The sequence below is a fragment of the Cupressus sempervirens genome, chromosome 8 (genome assembly GCF_028749045.1).
Source record: "Cupressus sempervirens isolate cs-2001-9-10 chromosome 8, ASM2874904v1, whole genome shotgun sequence".
NCBI classification, from domain to species: Eukaryota; Viridiplantae; Streptophyta; class Pinopsida; order Cupressales; family Cupressaceae; genus Cupressus; species Cupressus sempervirens.
This window is the reverse complement of record NC_143125.1, coordinates 350,237,139-350,254,078: the sequence shown is the minus strand read 5'-3', so window position 1 is coordinate 350,254,078 and position 16,940 is coordinate 350,237,139. Positions and strand designations below refer to the sequence as shown.

Here is a 16,940-nt window from a genome sequence, read left to right as displayed (position 1 = left end):
GAAATCATACCATTGGTTAGAAAATTATGGGTTGTATGATTTGCAGAAAGGCTGGAAATCATACAGCATAAACGTCATACAATGCACAGAAGAGGTATAAAGGTGGGGGAAAGTAGTAAATAGCACAATGTTGGCTAGCATGCCACAAGTTTGTATGGTACTTGATTATATTGTGTTGATCTAAGGTTGTACAATGATGAATGAAGACTTCACAACACGAAACAAAAATGGTCATATAACATGCAAAATGAAATGAGATCATAAGTTTTGCAAAGGACATACCACAAACTAAAGGAGGTAAAAAAATGAGTGTGAAACCATACTATACTATACTCTTGTTCAGGTCGTACTCTTGTTCAGGTCTCTATCTTTGATTTTAGCTTTTGTCTTCTCAAAAAGGTTTACATTTCCCTTTGATTATTTCTATATAATATCGTACTTTTTTATATTTGTCCTCTCTTTCTGACATTTTTCATTTTATCTTGTCACTCTGAATTTGATTCCTACTTCATTTTTACCAACATTTCAATATGCAGCATTCAACATGTGTATGCTCTTTGATAGCATCCATCTGCAGAACAATATCTTCAAATACATCAATATCTGCCCTAGGTCAAAACTGTATCTCTGGAAACATTAATCCTATTAAAAGTAGACCACAGCCAAATTGCTTCCAGGGTAATCCTCCAAAGAGTAGACACCAAATATATCTTCAAGCTATGGTGATTCTACTTGTTTAGAAAGGAAAGGAAAGAGTTATGAAAACTAAAGAGTATTTTTTGGCATGTTGCATTAAGATAAAATTTGGAAAGTATAATTTTGCTTTCATCTCTGCTCATAGAACTCAACTAAATTTACACTCAAGCAATCCAGTTGCATTGTCAAACAACCTTTGAGATACAGCTCTTAAATTTGAGGGTTATGATTCAACATATCAGTTCAGACTTCAAAGTTTTGAATTCAAAACAAACAAATGCACATATGCTTTTAGATAGAAATATTGTCTAACCCAGCGTGCATCGGGAAGTAAACGCCCCAAGTGCCGTATAGAAACACGGCAAAATTTGTCAAAGTTCTCCCCCAAACCATTTTTCTCTGATTCAAGATTTTCTAAAATCTCGTCAATACTTTCTTTCCCCTGAAACAAGAAAACTTACCATCAGTATTTGGTGACAAAAAATAAAGTCACTTCAGTCTTGAATCTATGAATGTGTACCTGAGTGATTGGAAAATAAAAGAACGAGAGCTTTGCATTAGCTTCTTCTACAACAGCAGCCTCTTTCATGTCTACAATGTAACCAGAATGCCAACAAGTTAAAACTTCAGAGTCCAGCCATCTTCATTTTAAACAAACTAATACCCGTGGAAAATTGAAGAAAGTGCACAAACACATCATTTGAATTTGTTGTTCTATTCCAAACTAATTTTTAAAAAATGATGTCCATATAGTATACCAGTCTCTGGGTGGCATTTCAAATGAAGCTCAACAACAAATGGCGGTGCATTACAAGATGCTAAATTTGTCGCAACCACTTCTCCTCCTTCTACCTCAATCAGATTAGTGCCATTTACCTGCAAATTTCAACTTAAGCTCTCATATCTATGCTTACCAAACAAGCAATGAGAATTAATGGTACCGACATTTATCATGAATTGAAATTTACAACCACAGCGGCATACCATGCTTTCCACAACCCTCTACATTTTAGAATTTTTGTCATTTCCTCAGGACATTCCTCGCTTTAGAGGGCCTACATGGGATATCTAGATTCTAGACATATCTTTGGGCCATTCAGAGACATGTCTGAACAACTCAAGAAATAAGGTCATGTCAAAAAGAATTTAAAACTTATCACATCTTATAGAAGGGGTATTTTGGACATGTCGAGTAGAAAATGCTGGAAGTCCATAATATGGAATATTATTTCAATCTCAGCTTCTAGTGTCAATGACAATAACAGTTTATTTAAGCAATTGAAAAGCTGTTAAGTATATTTTTACTAATTTCATTTACACATTGTTTGTTAAAAGATTTGGTGTCACATGAAGTCCGGAAAAGGAATAACTCTATTTGCCCAAAAAAGATAAACACAAACTAACCAACAGTTAGGTAAACAACAAACTTGTTTGTCTCTGAACTTTAGCATGTTACAGCTCCTCCCAATAATAAGTAAACCATTTTTTTTTTTTTTTTTTTTTTTTTTTTTAATCTTTGAATGTAAAGGATTTGGTATGTTTTTAAACCAAAAACAGAGAGGCAACCAATGATTACTCAACAACATAAAATAAACACAAATCTGATACAAAGAACTGAAAAAACGTTAAGTGTTTGAATATATCACCAAAACAAATAAACAATAAAAAACACCTCTCAACAGAAAGAATCAAATCTGACATCAAACTCATTACAATGATGCCATCATCCATCCATAACAGAGGTTAACAAACCATAACAGAAGACAATTGGAAATATAAGGATCTGACGAAATGTAATGCACAGAAATTCCAAATTAACTTTAACACACGGATTAAATACTCAAAGAAAAGTCTGTTGCACACAAACAAATGAATATTCGAGAACACCAAAAGAATTCTTCTTCTGATTATTGGAACTCTCATAAAAAATGGTAACACAATAGTAAGTACTATGTTTCCCAAAATTCAGACCCTTCAAATGTCCATATAATATGTATTTAGGGACTCCAAAATGTCACTTCCATCTTTAAGCGACCGACCCTTTACAGGAATCAATTTTTGAAAGTGTCTTTGTATATCAAACAACCCACTTAAATAGAAGGACTTTTAAATATAAAGTCTTTGGAGCCTAAATTCTTTGCAATAAATTAAAACGTTGAAAACATTTGAAAAGAACCATAAAGGCTGAAATGGTGGTGCCACAATTGTTTGTAAAAGCAGAGGTGGCTGAGATGCTACAAGTCAATCCTTAAAATCTCTGTCAACCTTTAGTACTGAGGCCAATTTTGTATGCATAAGGATGACAATAGACTTCAATCTAATATCACATACCACTCTTCCTCCCTTGATTTTGTCTATCTCAACCTGACTATTCACAGGATGATCAACACTACAATCAAGACAAGCATGACATTCATCATCTTCCAAAATGTGTCTCTTCCAAGCACTTGTTTTTCGGAGAGAAACTTGGTGATATTCTAAAACTCTTTTTTGATTTTGTCCACCAGTGCATCCTCATTACTATTTTCGTTCGTAAATATGCAAGAAACATTGTTGGCCAATTCGACTATGTCCACATGTATTTTGTTGCATTCCTTCATGGATTTATTCACTTCATCTCTATGCCACTTCATAAGCCAAATTCTGCATTTTATAGCCACAAAACACATAATGCATCAGACATCATGCAAGTCCGATATAAATTTCTCTCAGATAGCATGGGCAGCATCCATCATTATTATTTCTCTCTACTCTGCAAGTACTGTTGTCCTACATTTTGTCATCACAAAATGTTACTAACAGCACGAAACTTTCCCAAGCTAGTTTTGCGTTTCTCTAAGCTTGAATTTGATATTTAATTGTTTAATGTTGATCGATTGATCCATTTCAATTCAAATATCAAATTGTTTTACAGAAGGCCCTCGTCAAGTCTTTTTTGTTTTGCTTTCTGTCGAGCCTTTGTTTGATTTTTGAAGCCTTCATTGTTCGTTCTTTGCTTTTGAGTTTGCGTTTGCTTGTTTTTAGTCCTTTAGTTTTGCTCATGTCATGCCTTTCATTTTTCCCTTCGATCCAATCTAACCTAGAGGTCAATCGGAGTTGCCAGTCAAGAGTTCTCTCCGTTTTAGTGCCTCAAAAGTGGACATTCTAGGTGCAACAACACGAATTGAAAATATGTTGTTATATTTTCAAATTGGCATTCATTTTCTGAAAAATATAACTTATATTCACTTTTTGTTATTTTTTAAGTTACTTTAACTTTAAATTTATAACTTAAATTGGCTATATGCACTTTATGTTATAATTTTAAGTTGAGTTACTTTTTAATTTTTCACTTAAAGTAACTATATAACTATATAGTTTTAGTTTAATTTTTGGTTTTAAAAATCAAATGTTTATTTAAATGTTACTTTAAAGTGATGTTTATATATTATATTTCATAATATGATAAATAAATATTGTTTATGACCCATTTTGGAGCATTTTTATAACTTTAAGTGAATTAAATGACTTAAAGTCTTCATAAGTGGACATTTTATATGCAATAACAAGTGAAATCCATCAAAAGTGGACTTTTTACATGTCATTGCATATAAAGTTTGCTTTGGTGGACCTTTTTGATGCTATGGCATGAAAAGTGAAGTTTTTATGTCTAAACATCTAAAAAGTGAGTTGCATATTTTAAAACATGCTATGCACCCAAAAAGGTCCGATTTTGATCAAAAGCATGTTTTAAAATGTGTTGTGTCCTCCAAAAAGTCCAATTTCGAAAGAATGCATGCATTTGCTCTCCAAGAACTCGATTTTGCTCATTGTGAGAGATTTACCTGGTGGATTTGCCTGAAATCTTCTCTATTGAAGGCGATTTTACTTGGCAATGAGTTTCCTTGCATCAAGAATGGATTTAACATGCTGAAAATTGTTTTTGGGAGCTAAATCCTAGAGCACTTTTTTGAAGAAAACTCCGAATACCTCCATTTTTTATCAATGTTTTTGCATGAGGATGAATCAATTTGGCCTTATTTGGTGATTACAATGCATATTGGTTAACATTTTAGTGTTTAAACACCAAATCAATTTACTCATGCTCCTTGGTGAAACACGTTTTTCACCAAAAACGTCCCATGAGTTTCATATGCAAAACATTGGATCTTGGAGTGTTTTTAGGGCACGTTTTGGCATCTTCTAACAAGAACTCCTTGTTTGCTACCCTCTCCCATTTGAATTTGCAAAGTTGGAAAAAGTCTTATCATTTTTTGGAGAATTTTTCAGCTTTGGAGGGGATCTTTTTCCTTCATTTTTGACACTTAATCTTCATGTAAGTGGACTTCTTTCTTGTTATTTAATTTGTGCTTATCTTGCTGATTTTATGCACATAATTGCTTAATGATTGCCACTTGTTAAAATCTATGCCATGGAAAGTGCATTTTTCCTTTAAATATGAAGTTTTTATTAATTTTCATGTTTTCGGTTCTTTCCCAAGTCCCAATTTCGAATTTGAGTTTTGAAGTGCATTGCCTCTTGGCATGTTTGAGTTATTTTCCAAAGGTACATTGTTTATTTTGTGTTTTCTGTTTTGTGCTTGCTTATTGGTTTTCTCCACTTTGGAGAAGTTACAAGTTCTTTCCCAAAAACTTGTTTTTGCTTCAATTCATGCGAAAGCATCATCATACTCCACATTTGGTTCCCATGTCACAACACTTCATCTCTCACTCAACGAAATGCAATTACATGTTTTTCATCCCATTCGCCATCTGCATATGCATGTAATCCGCTTTTCCACTTCCATTTTCACCGATCTCACTTTTCACTTCCATTAACACGAAATGTCTTACGTGTAATTACATCAAAAGGGTCCGATTTTAATTAAAAGTCACATTTTGAAAGTCAAAAAGATGTCATTTTCACCTCCCATGTACTTTGACTTCTCCTTTTCACCAAAAGTGACTATAAAACTCATTATCTCACTTCCATTTTCCATTTCCATCCCTTCATATGCATTTACATTTCTGCATCTTTCCATGCTTTCCATCTTAACCTTCATTTGCACATACATGTGAAGCATATTCTTCATCCGCATTCGCATCTCGTTTCACCCTCCACCTACCGTTGCATGTTGCATTTACATTAACTCATTTTTTCATGCAATAATATCTTGAAAACACTAAGTCACTTTTGAAATCAGCAATTTTCATTTGCATGCATTCCCATGCATTTCACCTTCAAGCAGTCTCATTCCATTCCATTTCATTTCGCATTCTGTTCATTTCATTTCGCTTTCAGTTCCATTACATATGCATATGCTTTCTCTTTGAAGTCATTTTGACAAATTTGTGATCTCTCCAATCCATTTTCAAATCTTCATTGCTAATCTGGAATTCACTTGTATGGAGATTCCTTCTAATGATGTATTTATGTTTTGAGATTTTTGTGTTGCAGCACAAGCACAAGATATGTCCTCACCATCCAAATCTAAAGGCAAAATGAAATATCAATATGATAAAGAATTGGCTCATGCAGCTCCTTCAATCATTTCTATTTTGGATAACCTGTTGGACACAAAGATTGGTCATGCTGACGTGGCTGATTTTCTACAAAGAGTTGAAGCTCTAGCTAGTCATGAAATGAAGCGCATTAAGAGAAGTAACATTCACTTGGTATCTACGTTTCCTATGACAGCTATAGAACCTGACTTCATTTATGGATGTGCGCAATGGTTTACTCCCAAGAAAAAAACTATTAAAGATGTTGACGGCAAGCTTATCATTAGCCTAAATCCTGAGGTTATAGAACAAATCTTCAAGGTTCCACATAAATCAGAATGTGGTGATTTGACTAAACTATCATCATTGGCCAGTTGGAATGAGCAAAAGAGTAATTATCAGAAGTATGTCAACCTACACTGGTTAGACAATAAAAGAAACAATTTCTCCAGAGGGCCAAAGACCATTCATCAGTCAAATTTCAAACAAGAGTATAAGGATCTCATCATCCTTCTCAGTCGGATTTGTGGCCTTAAAGATTCTACTGATTTTGGGCCATGGATGTATAAGTTCATGTTTCAAATTATGGAAAATAAAGAACACGTCTTTTGGGGAGAACTCATCAGTACTGCACTCTGCCAACAGATATTTAATGTGGGAACATCAGTGCCTTTCTATATGAATTCTTATCTAGTTTACATCACTGCTGCTATGGGATCTTTCTCTAGTCTTTCTACCAAAAGAGATCGTTAACAAGTTCCTATTTGGGATTACCATGACCAAATCACTTTGGCCAGTAGTAAATTCCACTACAAAAGAGTCCAAGATGCCTTCTTCGGACATTTCCAATGCTTGTTCGATAAGTAGTTGTCTATCAAAAGAGTATCTGATGCAACATGGGAGAAGGTGAACCAATACGGCAGTATTTTTCTTCAGTTGCCCACTTTCACATACTTGAGAGTTGGACATTTCAAAGGAGAGCCGTATACCTTACCTAGGTATGCTACAAATCGAATCATCCTGATGGAGCTAGCATACGCCTGGTTTTGGCATTACCTTAGCCAAGTCTTTGGCTATAGGCAATTATTCAATCATTTCTATGCCTAAAGCAAAGAACATGGAAGCAAAGTTGTCGTTGATTAGCTTGAAGAAGTTCAAGGCTAGATTTGATTTTAATTATCGAGAGATGAATTCTCAGATGAAAAGAGCCTACACTCATGTTCATCGCATCGAAGACATCTGGATAGATATGAGGACAAAACTTGACATCATGAAAATGGAATACTGCAGATTAACCTTGCAGCAGATAATTGATCTTAAAATGTTGGAAATACCTTCAGATTTTCAAGTTGAAGATGATGGCGACATCCCTGCTCCGGAGTTTCATCAAGCTAGTTTTGATAAGAAGTGCCATATTCCTATCCAATGGCAACAAAAGGAAGGTACATCTCTCATGGACAGATTTCAATCCATCCTAGTAAACACCAACAAGTGGTTGAAAAGTAAATGCCTTAAAAGAGTAAATCCTAAGATGGGCTTGGATTGTGGAAGTTTTCGTCCTCCTGGCAGGAAATCACAACTGGAAATTACAAGGAAAGATGGTGCTTCATCTTCTGATGCTAAGGGTTCCCTCACATTCAAATTGACAGGCCAAAAATGAACTAAATCATCTCAAGTTCCTAAGCCAATTCAAGAATCAATAGCAGAATCAGAAGATGAATTGGAAACAAAATCTGATAAAGGAGATTCAAATGAAGAAGGGGAAATAATGATCATATCTCCTCCAAAGTCTGCACAAGTTTGTACGTCTTTATACATGAAGAGCCCTTTTTGCATGAGGTTTATAATGATGTGGGTTCATTATCCACTGTTTTCACTCCTTCCATTTTAGTCTTGGAGGTTAATGTCATGGCTCTTCCTATTTCTTCTGTTGTTCCTCGCATCCCTACACATGAACAGTATGATCACTCAGCAGATGTGTTCAAAAAATTTCCGACTCTTACTAGTGGTCAAGTTTTCCAACTTGATACATCTTTGAAAGGATTTGAGCTTTTCATGACAGAATCCTCTCAACATGTTCCTATGCCTTCAGCAATACAAACTGAATCTTGCTCAGTCACTATGGATATACAATCTGGATCAATGCCAATGGTCTCCACTATGCTTGCTTCTTCGCATGAAAGTTTCAGCTTGCCTACGTGGTTGAGTAAAATAACAACAAAGAGAAGGAAAGTGGTTGTTCCTACTGACAATCTTCCCATTAAGAAGACTAAATACAAACCTTTGAAAGATAAAATTGTTTCCAGAATTTTGGTTGATTCTAATAAAACCAAATTTGTTGAGGTTGTTGAGCCCTTGGTAGATAACCATATTCAGGAACTTACTCGTTCTGACCACACGTTTACTAAGGTTGAAATTGGAAAGCAATCACGTTTGAATTGCTTGCAAGATGCTCAAGATGCATTGGCTAATGCATCAAAGAGCAATCATGCGCTTTGGGTAAAGAAGAATCAACTGAAACAAGACATCTCTCGTTTGAATAAGGTTATCCAGAAACAATCTTCTTAGAGTGTGGTTGTTATGTCTCAAACGTCTAAAGAGAGGAGATTAATTGAAGCCGCCAAGTCTTGGATACAAGAAATCATTTATGAAGGAGTTCAAGCCATCACAGAGACATTTCTAGTTCTTAGGCATGTCAAAGAGATGAATGAAATGGAGCAAAACTTAATTTCTTCTTTGACTCAAGAAGCAGATAATCTAAAGGAAATCCTTGATCATTGGGATGAAATGGTGAATTTCGATATGGATGCCTTGGTTTCATGTGACATTCTTCCATCATGTGAAATGTTTTTCAGATTTCAAGGGCTCATTGGTTACAAAGAGGAGACATTAAGGACCCTGGTCACAAAGTTGCAGGTGGTCTTTAGAGATTGTCAAGTAGTCGAAACAAGTGTTAATTGTGACTTGGAACAAATGGGATGTCATGTTATTGATTTATCTGGTAATCTTATTGTAGCAGAGATAGTAAATTCAAAATATACCAACAAGATCAATGCTGATATAGATTCTGAAGATTTTGGTTCACATACGATGAACAAGTTTGTTTTGCATAAATCCTTGACAAAACACTTGTTATATACTACGACAAAAAGTTCCAAAGTTGTGCAATCAGTATATGAAAATGTAGTGAGAGTTGAAGCTATATCGAAGACTATGGAAATTGCTGATCTTCCCACAATGCGTGACATCATTGTCAAATTCAAGGCACTGAGAAACAATATCTAAGATTGTTATTTTGTTTTTATTTCTTGTTAGTTGTTATTTTGTTTTTATTTCTTGTTAGTAGTTGTAATGAATGCATTACATGAAAAAGCATAATTACATATAATGCGAGTTACATGTATGTAAACGGATGTAATGCGAGTTGCATGTGCAGTTGCATCTAACCCTTTATTTTTTCCTGTAGTTAGACTAGGTCATAGTTGGTTGAGTTGCTCCCACTTTTTCCTCCACCTTTTTCTCAACTCCTATGCCTATATAAAGGAGTGTCCCCTCATTGTAATATCATCATTATTTTTATGTAAGAGAGCTCTGGAGAAATTGTACCAGGAAAACTTTGTTTGTGTAAGCACTATTTTGAAAGAAAGTGAATACAAAGGAGCATTTGAGACTGAACTTTGTTTAAGTGATATTGTTATTTGTGTGAATTGTAAGCTTTGTCTATAATTCATCCAAATTGTCTTTGATTCATACTATCTTTTGTTATTGGTAATTGTATCTCATGAATTGAATAGAAAAGAGTGAAGAAGCAATTGAAACCAAAGCTTTGACTAGGAGCAATTGTGAAAATGTATAGCTAGAAGCTTTGCCTATAGCTTATATTTTCTTCTTAATTCGCAAAATAGGCAAGTATTCTTACTTTTAGGAGTTTTTGTACCCTAATTGTAAAGTTCTTACATATAGAACTACAACGGGACCGGTACATTTTCAGCTAGCCTTTGAGTTAGTAAAGGTTTATCGGTATCACTATTTCCAACTCTTGATAGAAGCATAGTTAGAGATTCACCCTGTCCATTACTTGCTCCACAAGTAAGTGGATTCTTTCTTGAAAGATAAGAAGAAAAGATATTGGTAACACCCATTTTATAAAAATCTCTCGACTTTTTGCTTTCCTTGAGTTGATCCAAGAAATGGTGAGAAGGGGGAGCCTTCCCTTTAGGTATGAGAGACTTTGTCTCACACGTTGTGGCTGGTCATCCTATTTTGCGACTGGATTTTTACCCAAAACAGTCGGTTGCAAAATATCCACCCAACAAGTACCTTTTCCCATGAAGCTTTATCTTGTTTTAATCGATGAGCTTCTTTAAAAGGAGCATGTTATCATACACCTTTCCAATCTTCTGTAAAAATGAGGTGCCTTTGGTACAATGATAATCCATTCTCTCCTAAGTTGCCAAATGTGTTTTCTTCTTGTTCCTTACTAAAAATGTGCTCAACACTTGAAGAAGCGAGGCTTGCGCTTGCTTGATCTTGATTCACCAACAACATAGAATATTCAATACATTTATTTAAGCAAACAGTTAAAACATCTATGTGCCCTTTGAGTTCTTTCCACATTTTATCCCATTCTGATCATTCCAACATCCTGCAAGTAATCACCCAAAAGAAATGTTTATCTTGTTCTCTCCTAGGTGGCCCTTGTGATGTCCCTTGAATGACTCTTGATTGGGAGAGTGCAAGCCTTCAAATATTGTCCATAGAAGGCTTATTGCGCACAAAATAAGGGACAAAAGAATGCTTCAGGTGCACTAAAAGACACAAAAACAGTGACGTAGAATGAGACAAAATAAGGAGAGAGGACAATGTGACTCATCAACTACCCCATTACCTAGGTGGAAGGTACTCACGTACTAATAAAAAAGGGAGACAAGCGCTGAGTCACTAGGAATAAGTCATGCGAGCAGGAGTTATATATCCTAATAGTAGAGTTAGAGGTGTTACTTGACCATAGTTGGTGCTAGATGGGTAGGCGAAAAGGTATGAGGATTGAAAGAAACAAGTGAGTCGAACATTAGAGGTGGGAGGTATTTTGTGATTGTGAAGGTACTGCAAAAGATAGAGAGATATTGGGAAGGAACAAGAGCGGGCTTTAAGAATGAAAACTCTTAGAGCTAACAACATCCTCACTGTCTAAAGACTCTAAACACACAGCTAGGAGTCATAACATGTTTCGCAAGAGCTGCACCGAAAGGAGATATTGGTGGGTTACCCTACATTCTCCCAGTATTGAACTCGACATATTACTATGCAAGGTTAGCAGACAGTGCAAAAGGATTGTGGAGGGATATTGGTTGGTGATATGCAAGTGATATCATCCATTTTTACAGGACTGGAGTGTGGGCAAGGGACTGCATGAATGTTAGCCAAATCATATGAATCGCAAGGGTCTAGAGGCAATACAGTAGGGTTGTTAGTGAAGTCTGAGCAACATCCAACCTTACACCAGGGCCAAAGTCCTTACGGAGGTCGAAGAGATTAAGGCACAACACACACTTTAGACCACAACTAAATCGCACACATACTAGACCAATCACTACAATCCAACCTTCTAGGTTGGTTGGTTAGTTATTGTACTATGTCTCTTAAATGTTCATGTGAATTACATGAAAACAAATATTATGCTTGAAATCAATAGGAACTTGCTTATGTGGCACGATTATCAATGATACATAACAAATAACTAGTAATTTGTTTACTCCGGTAAAGAATTATTTCTGCACATTACAAGTATAAAAAGGCAAGGGACATCGAGTTAACCACATCTACAGACAGATTTTATGCTAAGGGTTCCACGTCTAAAAGAGACAGAGAAGAAACCTTTCCACAAAGAAGAACTCCAAAGGGCTGAAACTAAAAAGCTCGACAGCAATTAGCTTAATGAACTTAGAAGGAAGAAGTTATGCTTCCATTGTAGGGAACCACGAGACCTATCTCATAAATGCTCTCTCAAGGCTAAGGCAGCCAACATGGAATACTTTTCAGCCGAGGAATCATTATCAGAAGAGAATGACAGCCATTTGGAAGATGAAAACTGCAAGGGAGGTGAGTCCACAAATGAAGAGGTGATTGTGGGGAAAGTAATAGCCATCTTATCAAGTGATGAACAAGCTATAACCTTCCATGTGAGGAGCACAATTCAGGGACAATGAGAGATTACCTTGGTAGATATGGGTGCCACACATAATTTTATATCAGAAACACTTATTGATAGATTGGGGCTCCAGACAGATGTACATAGAGGGTTCAAAGTCATGGTGGCTAGTGGACATCAGCTCCTCAGTTCTTTAATAGTAAAGGATATGCCTTTACATATGGGGGATTATGATATGTCAAGCAAGCTTAATGTGGTTCCCATGAGTGACTATTATTGCATTTTAGGCATGACTTCGATGAAAACCTTGTTGGTTCCCAAAACCTTAGATTGGATAGGATTCCAAAACCAATTTTGGCCAACGAACGAGAATCACCTTGATCACCCTGCACTTCATGCTCCGCTGCACCTAGGCGGGTAGACCACCTCTTCAAACTTGATCACTTAGTTCAAAGCTCTTCTAAAGCGAGGAGTTCTCCGACTGGCAAGTCCTCAAACTCAATCAAAATAAAACTAAATGCTGAGTGCTTGAAATGATTGTTTTATATAAGGTTTTTAATGATGGATTTGAGGTTTGTAAGAAGGAAATTATAGATTTTTTGACTTCAAATATAAATCGAATACTTCAATGGTAAAAGACTAGTGCTTTATAGCTTAATCGGTCAACAAAGTCAACTGCTTGAATATTATTATGTACAACTTTATAATGTTCTATGCACATAAACTGCAAATAGTTTAATGACCACGACACAACGGATCAAATATATACACAATTTTAAACTAGTACAGAGTGCGCTTCAACTCCTAAGGTCGGGGAGATAGAGTGGACATATATTCAGAAACAATTAAATATTTCACAATATCTACAATGATCAAGTTCAAAATGCCATAAATGACCTCATCCAATCCACTTATCTGACATAAATTGTTTATGGAATTTTAAAAATAATCATAAAGGATGAATCTATTGCAATTTAACTCTCCATGCCATTTAAATAATAAAAAGGCAACAAGCTTTTATAAATCATTAAAATATAATATATGAATTTATATTACAAAATCATATTAAAACTCCTTATCCCGTCGTACAAAATATATAATACCTCTTTGTAGAAAGCTTTTTTGAATGTATGTTGTTTTCCAAACGAAATTATTCTCCATTTATACTCCATTAAAAAGAAGGGTGTGGCTTTTCAAAAGAAAAGTCATATCTCTTTAAATTATACCTGCTCCTTAATTATAACTACACTTTTAGTGAAGTTATTTTTTATTTTTATTTTATCGGTGCTAGTATGTCTAGTTGCAAATTATTGTCATCTTCATATGGTGCTTTGAATTGACACTCGAAAAAATCCTGACAACATCCATCTGATATTTATTGTTTTCATAATGTTGATCCTCCAGTGTTGGCTTTCACCATCTATCTCCAAAAGCAATTCACGGGCTTGTTCAGGTGCTTTCCAATATGCCATCTCTACATATTTCTTAGCAATGAAGACTTTTGGCAACTAGGTTTATCCTGTTAGTCAACCGTAGACATACCAAATGCTTTAGAGGCTCCCATTATTTACATCGGGACATTGTTCATGTGCCCCATCTTACTTAGATTCCTCAACCAATTATTTATACGCTGAATGAGAAACTCGTCTTTATTGTTTGCAGCTTGGTATCGTTCCATGCATTCTCTTATGAATTGGCTTTTTTCCATCACCATCTTTGACTTCTAACGGGTTCTTGTTGTCTATCGTTGCTGAAGATGCCCATACAAACGTTACACTATATTGGCAATATAATATAACTGTTGTTATTTCATCCAATATTATGATACTCCCGCCAATCATCTCAAATTTATTTTTTATTAACTATATTGACAACACTGCTTGCATAGTATTCACGTTTATTAATGATTTGTATTCTATATTACGTGGCTTCTTTACAATGTTCCAATTGACACTATGCTCCTCCCGACATGTCTTAGTTACTTATTTTCCAAAACCACACTCACATATGTAGCAGGCTTCTGGAGATCAATATCCACATGCTGTCAATATCACTGTCATGTATTGTTTCATTATAATTTGAAGGGAACGATATGTCACTTGCAGCACCTTTGCCATACTATTCAATCTGAATCACCATCATTGTTTGATGACTTAGTCTACACATCAACGACTCTGAGCTCTAAAGCATTATGCCCAACGAGCACTTCATTTCTTGCATAAGAAAGAATCACAACTTCTCACCATACTCTAGGACCACTCCCTTCAAAAGAGGTATAAGTCTTAATTAGCAAGGAGTTCCCGTTTCAAATTAATGAAAAAATTTGCATTTATTGTGGAAGTGGAAATGAAGGATTCTTTGCTTGGCTTCCTCCATTTACTCAGGATAAAATGAGGGTGAGGGAGCTAAAAAAAAAAAAACACACACAATGTTACAAAGAATGTAATGTAACATACTAGAATTTATTTACTGTTATCAAATAAGGCAAAGTTAAACTCAAAATTAGATCAAATGAATAATAAGTTCGGACGATAAAAAATAAAGAAAAGGAGATCAAAAGATGAAAATAGCAGTTTATGGAAAAGGCGGAATCGGTAAATCAACCACTAGTTGTAATATTTCAATTGCCCTAGCTAGACGTGGGGAAAAAGTGTTACAGATTGGATGTTATCCCAAACATGATAGTACTTTTACTCTTACAGGATTTTTGATACCTACAATTATAGATACTTTGCAGTCCAAAGATTATCATTATGAGGATATTTGGTCCGAAGATGTCATTCATAAAGGTTATGGAGGGGTAGATTGTGTGGAAGCTAGGGGGGCGCCCGCAAGTGCTGGATGCGGGGGATATGTGGTAGGAGAGACTGTGAAATTGTTAAAAGAATTAAATGCATTTTACGAATATGATATAATATTATTTGATGTATTGGGTGACGTGGTTTGCGGAGGTTTTGCTGCTCCGTTGAACTATGCAGATTACTGTCTCATTATTACAGATAATGGATTTGATGCATTATTTGCAGCTAATCGTATTACTGCTTCTATAAGGGAAAAAGCTCGTACACATCCACTCCGATTAGCAGGTTTGGTTGGAAATCGCACATCTAAAAGAGATCTTATCAATAAATATGTAGAGGCCTGTCCAATGCCCGTAATAGAAGTGTTACCTCTTATTGAAGATATTCGAATTTCAAGGGTCAAGGGGAAAACTTTATTTGAAATGGTTGGATCCGAACCATCTCTTAACTATGTATGTGAATATTATTTAAACATAGCGGATCAAATATTGTCCCAACCAAAAGGTATTGTGCCAAAGGAGATTCTAGATCGGGAATTATTCAATCTACTCTCTGACCTTTATCTCAATCCTATTGATGAGGGGAAACATCAAAATAATAAGGAAAATTTACTTGGGTTTACGACGATTTAATCCACATAGTTATAATAATTTATGTCAGTGAAAATTGATGAAACTCTCATTGTCGAATGTGAGACAGGTAATTATCATACTTTTTGTCCAATTAGTTGTGTATCTTGGTTATATCAAAAAATTGAAGATAGTTTCTTTTTAGTTGTGGGTACAAAGACATGCGGTTATTTGCTGCAGAATGCACTTGGAGTAATGATTTTTGCAGAACCTCGCTATGCAATCGCAGAATTGGAAGAAGGAGATATCTCGGCTCAATTGAATGATTATGAAGGATTAAAAAAACTCTGTATTCGAATAAGAAAAGATAGAGATCCTAGCGTGATTATATGGATAGGTACTTGTACTACAGAGATCATAAAAATGGATTTGGAAGGTATGGCACCCAAACCAGAATGGGAAATTGGAATCCCAATTCTAGTGGCAAGAGCGAATGGACTCGATTATGCCTTTACTCAAGGAGAAGATACTGTGTTAGCTGCCATGGCACATCGTTGTCCAGAACCGGAATTCTCCGTTCGTGAACGAAAAGAAACTATACAACATTTTTTGACTTTTCATTCTAGAAAAAAAGAGGAATTGGTTGAATATGCAAATCACCCTTCCTTAGTTCTTTTTGGATCTTTGCCGTCCAACGTCGCTTCTCAACTCAATTTAGAATTAAAACGTCAATCCATCAAGGTATCAGGTTGGTTACCTGCTCAAAAATATACCGATCTTCCATCATTGGGTGACGGAGTTTATGTTTGTGGTGTTCACCCATTTTTGAGTCGGACAGCAACAACTTTGATAAGACGCGAAAAATGTCAATTAATTGCAGCTCCTTTTCCTATTGGTCCAAACGGAACGCGTGCTTGGATTGAAAAGATTTGTCCTGTATTTGGTGTTGAACCCCCAAGGTTTGGAGGAAAGGGAGGAACGAATATGGGAAAGTTTAAAAGATTATCTTGATTTGGTAGACGGTAAATCTGTCTTTTTCATGGGAGATAATCTGCTAGAAGTTTCTCTAGCAAGATTCTTAATTAGATGTGGAATGATTGTTCATGAAATTGGCATTCCATATATGGATAAACGATATCAAACTGCTGAATTATCACTTTTACAAGATACATGTATAAAGATGTGTGTACCAATACCACGAATTGTGGAGAAACCGGATAATTCGAATCAAATACGACCTATA

At 35.5% G+C, this 16,940-nt stretch overlaps 1 protein-coding gene across 7 annotated transcripts in view; it reads right to left on the bottom strand.

Annotated features, from left to right (window-relative positions):
• GMI1 (gamma-irradiation and mitomycin c induced 1) overlaps positions 1-16,940 on the bottom strand; it is a 393,394-nt gene that overhangs the window by 287,571 nt on the left and 88,883 nt on the right. For all 7 annotated transcript variants that reach the window (XM_089797668.1, XM_089797669.1, XM_089797671.1 and 4 more), the window contains exons 13-15: positions 1,455-1,572; positions 1,217-1,287; positions 1,010-1,138 (exon numbers count right to left, since the gene is read on the bottom strand). In XM_089797668.1, coding sequence (XP_089653794.1) covers positions 1,010-1,138; positions 1,217-1,287; positions 1,455-1,572 — 318 coding nt within the window. The remainder of the gene's footprint in view (positions 1-1,009; positions 1,139-1,216; positions 1,288-1,454; positions 1,573-16,940) is intronic.